General features: G+C 55.9%; 1 protein-coding gene across 1 annotated transcript; it reads left to right on the forward strand.

Annotated features, from left to right (window-relative positions):
* Positions 1–264: 264 nt before the first annotated feature.
* Positions 265–3,856, forward strand: ZFP36L1 (ZFP36 ring finger protein like 1). The gene is made up of 2 exons (XM_030240697.2): positions 265–514; positions 1,335–3,856. The coding sequence occupies exons 1-2, from the start codon at positions 458–460 to the stop codon at positions 2,283–2,285; spliced, it is 1,008 nt and encodes a 335-aa protein (XP_030096557.1). The 5' UTR covers positions 265–457; the 3' UTR covers positions 2,286–3,856.
* Positions 3,857–4,833: the final 977 nt, after the last annotated feature.

Consider the following 4,833-nt stretch of genomic DNA (forward strand, 5'->3'; position numbering starts at 1 on the left):
GGCCGCACAACCGCCCCCTCCGGCGCAACGCAGCGCAGCGCGGGGCAGGGCGGGCCCGGCCCGGCACAGCCACCCACCCGCCCGCCGGCCGCTTCGCGTTCTTTTTCCCCCTCCCCCCTTCCCCTTGTCCCTCCCCCTCTCCTTCCTCCCGAAAGTTTTTTTGGGCCTGCCCGCCTGGGTGATTCAGTCGCAGTGTCAATCACCCTGCCCTCCTCCTCCTCCCCTTTCCCGCCGCCGGCTCCTCCTCCCGGGGGGTAAGTCACAAACTTTATAAGTTGAGCTTTCCCCGAACCCCCTGGAAGCGGCGAGCGGGCGCGGCGGCCGGGCGGGCTGGTGGCGGTATCGGCGGCGGGGGGAGGCTGCGAGCAGGGGCGCTGGAGGCTGTGCCTTACCCTCGCCGTGACTCCTCGTGTCCGAGTGCCGCTGCCCCACTCGCTTCCCCCCTCGCTCGCCGAAGATGTCCACAGCCCTGGTGTCGCCCACCATCTTCGACTTGAGCGAAGTTTTATGCAAGGTAAGGGCGCAGGCGGGGGTTCCGCCGCCAACTTCGGGGCTTTTCAGCTTCTTTTGAGTTCGAGTTGGGGCTTCCCTCTTCCCCTCCCCCCACTTCGTTTTCTGGTCGTGAGCGAGCTCGGCGCCGGGACCGGAGGGCGCAGGGCGGGAACCGGGCTCGGCCACCCCGTTTTGGGACGCCGGGGTCTCTCCCGCCCGCGTTTCCCGCCTCGGCCGCTCCGGAGGAGGACGGGTGGGGGAGCCGCCCGCGCTCCCGGCGGGCTCAGCCGCGGCGCCGAGCGGGGGGGCCGGATCCTTCCCGTGCCCCCGGGGCCGCCGCGCTACAACACGCCCGGGCGCGGCGCGGAGGGCGGCGGCGGTGCCGCGGGGCCGGGCGGAGGACGAGCGGGCGGACGGGCGGGCTCCCTCCCCGCGGGGCTTGGCCGCCCCTCGCCGGCCGCGCTGCGGGAGCGGTTGGGCGGGCACCGCGCCGCGCGCTGCCCTTCCCGCGCGCCGCCGTCCCCGGGGCGCTCCCAGGGAAGCGCTCCCGTCGCGCGGGGTTTTCGGGCGCCCCCCCGCGCCGGGCGTTCGTCCGGCCCCGGGACCGCTCCGCGCCACGGACGGGGAGGGGCGCGGCGGGGGGCCCGCGCGCGGGGCGGCGGAGGCGGCTGCCAGATGCGGCTGCGGAGGAGCTGTCGGGGCAGGGCGGACGCCGCCGCTCCCCGGGCCGAGGCAGCGGCAGGCGGTGGGGTGCTGCGCCGCGCTCGCGGGACTGCGTGGGGATGTCGGAGGAGGTGGTGGCAGTAGCAGTAGCGTGACCGGTTCTTGCTTTGTCCCCGCAGAGCAACAAGATGTTGAATTACAGCCCCTCGGGTGTCAGCGGGTGCCTGCTGGACAGGAAGGCGGTGGGCACCCCAGCGGGCGGGGGTTTCCCTAGGAGGCACTCTGTCACCCTGCCCAACTCCAAGTTTCACCAGAACCAGCTCCTCAGCAGCCTGAAAGGGGAGCCGGCTCCCATGCTGGGCCCCCGCGAAAGCCGCTTCCGGGACCGCTCCTTCTCCGAGGGTGGCGAGCGCCTACTGCAGCAAAAGCAGCCCGGGGGACAGGTCAACTCCAGCCGCTACAAGACGGAGCTGTGCCGCCCTTTCGAGGAGAACGGCGCCTGCAAGTATGGTGACAAGTGCCAGTTCGCCCACGGCATCCACGAGCTGCGGAGCCTCACCCGTCACCCCAAGTACAAGACCGAGCTGTGCCGCACTTTCCACACCATCGGCTTCTGTCCCTATGGGCCGCGTTGCCACTTCATCCACAACGCGGAGGAGCGCCGCGCCGTGGCGGGGAGCCGGGAGCCCGCCGTCACCGACAGACCCCGCCTGCAGCACAGCTTCAGCTTCGCCGGCTTCCCGAGCACTGCTGCCAGCGGGCTGCTGGACAGCCCCACTTCCATCACACCGCCGCCCATGCTGAGCGCCGACGACCTGCTGGGCTCCCCCACCTTGCCTGACTGCGCCAGCAACCCTTTCACCTTCTCCAGCCAGGAGCTGGTCAGTCTCTTTGCCCCCAGCATGGGGGTGCAGGTGCCCAGCGGGAGCTCCCCTACCACCTTCTTGTTCAGGCCCATGTCCGAGTCCCCCAACATGTTTGACTCGCCACCCAGTCCTCAGGACTCCCTCTCTGACCAGGAGGGCTATCTGAGCAGCTCCAGCAGCAGCCACAGCGGCTCAGATTCCCCTATCCTGGACACCTCAAGACGTCTTCCCATCTTCAGCAGACTCTCCATCTCTGACGACTAATCTGGGGTTTACTCATGCCCCTCCCCACCTCTATTACAATGTTAAGCTGAACTCCCCCCACCTTGTCCCCAGTACTCTAAGCTGGATGTTAACATGTCCACCTGCCTGCCTGATACCCACTGGCTTAAACCTTAAGTGCCAAAATTACGATGAGAAGCAATAACGTTTACAAAATTAGTGCCTTTAACACTTTTCACTGTGACTGTATTACCTCTCCAGCTGCAGAGGGCACCAGCAGCTCTGTGCACTTTCAGATGTGCAGGAAATGTCCGAATCCGGCTCCCTCCACTGGCCACGTACTGCATCGCCCTCTCCCAGTCCCTTCCCGACTGGCCAGTTTCTGCTAGGCTGCAGGCATGTGGGCAAGTGTTAACATCCAGTCCTCTTTCTCCCCTCCCCTTAAAAGACTAAATCTTGCCTGGATCCGCTCAGGTCTGCGGGAAGAAAAGCTGAGAACGGACAAAGATTGTAGCATGAGTGGGACTTCGACTGGGAGGAAAAAAACAAAAGAAAAGCAAAAAACAGATGGACTATGAGAGACTTGATTTTGGTGCTAAAAGTTCCCCATGTATACATGTGACATCTTCAAACAAATAAAGAATAGAGGGGTGGGGCTAACAGAAGTCATTCCACACACACAAGTTCGTGTAAACAAAGTTCCAGTAGACATAGCTTTAATGGTTTTGCTCTAGAGTACTTTAGACCTATCTTAGAGCACTCACGCCAAGCTTTTTATTATTTTTTTCTGGGTTTTTAATTTTGTATAACTTTTCAGAAATTGGAGAGCAAATTTTGCTTGTCACTGCACAACAATATAAAAAGCTTATTTAACTTATCAAAACGTATTTATTGCCAAAACCTTTGCTTTTTAATTTTGTTCATATTTATCGGGATGATGAATCCATAGAATATATTCTTTTATGTTTAAATTATGATCTTCCATATTAATCTTAAGATTGTGAAGTGTCTTTTTTCCTTTTTTCCCCACAGTTTAATATATTATACTACAATGACATTTTTTGTAACTTTACACTTTTTTTGGTTATTTTATTTTAAAAAATGAAAAATTAATTTAAAAAAATGCAAAAACTGTGTTTGGATTATTTATTTTAGAACTCCCTCCCCCTTTTTTTGTGTTGGACTGCAAATGGAGTTGTTGTGCATCTTTGCCTTTTCTCTTCTCCTTCTCTTCTCCTCTCCCGGGTCTTGCCTACCTGGGCTTTAGAATGTACATACCTGAGCTCTGTTGCGAGACAGCGTGGAAGGAAGACCTTTTTCTTCCTCTTATTGTATAGATTCTTCAAGGAGAAAAGCCTTGGGCTCAAAGTGCCTATCTGAAGACATTCCAAATACAGTTTGTCTTTGCATTTCTGTATTCCAAGTTTGGAGTTTTCCTTGCCAAGGTGAATGGGACTGGCACAAAGAGAATAATGAATGTAATTTTTTTTTCCCCCTGTTACTGTTCGCTACACTGCTTTTTCTTCCTCTTTGTGTGAGTTTATTTAAAAGAGAATCTCTTTTGTAATGACTGTTTGCAGTTTAAATCAATAAACCCCAAGTTTTTCAAGAAACTGACAGTGGAGCTGGTTTTACTTGCAAAAACTGAGGGGCTGGTTTTAGACAACCCCACAAATGCAGGTGCTTCCCTTCTCTTGACCCTTGAAGTGCCTGCAGTATGCCTGGCATCCCTCCATCGTTCCTCACTGATTCAGCAGGTCAGCCGTGCAAGTGCTGACCTGGGAGCAGGTCAGTGGCAGCAAATACCTGGTGTGACCTACCCTGGTGGCCTCTAACCTTCTCTGTCTCTTATGGAGTTCTTGAGTCACGCAGTCTGTTCCTGACAAGTTCTTTCCGATGAGCATGGCTTAAACCTGGGACTGGCTTTTGTTGCTTGTGTGTTTTACATGTTCCTTCATAGCTCCTTCCTCTTCAAGGAGAGCTTATGTGTGTTTTGAGTGAGTCTAAAGTGGGATGTTAAAGTGTTAGGAAACACACCAAATCTCAGTCTTGGCTTCTTGGTGGTACTGGTCTGCTTGCACAAAGGGGCTCTTTGGTGCTTCGTGGGGGAGAGGAACATGAACCCCCAGCAAAGGCTCGAGTGTATGCACACATCACCCTGCTGTTGCATTTAAGCCCTGGTACATCTTGAAGTATCAGCAATCCCAGAAACTTCTCAGGTCATTGGTTTCGTTTAGGAACATATCCTCGCCAGCACTGCTCATGGTTTTAAGTCTTGTGTTTTCACCTTTAAGCTCTTCTATGGAGCAAGCTTTTGCTTCCAAACTGAGGCTGAAATGTTGCTGCTGAACCTTCAGCTGTCTGAACATGCCTGAATGTTCAGATTTCCTAATTCATGTTGGGATAGTTCCTGCCAAACAAAAGCTGTAGGATACCTCAAGGCTTACACCGGTGAACCAGCCTTCTCTGCTGTTAGCTCAATGCACTTGTGTGGTCTGGCACTAAAGGTGAGCTGGGTGGAGGAAAGACAGAGGAAGAAGAGTGTTGCTGATGGAAGCTGCTTCCCTTGAACACTGCAAAAGATATGTGA

This window comes from Serinus canaria, chromosome 5, assembly GCF_022539315.1.
Source record: "Serinus canaria isolate serCan28SL12 chromosome 5, serCan2020, whole genome shotgun sequence".
NCBI classification, from domain to species: domain Eukaryota; kingdom Metazoa; phylum Chordata; class Aves; order Passeriformes; family Fringillidae; genus Serinus; species Serinus canaria.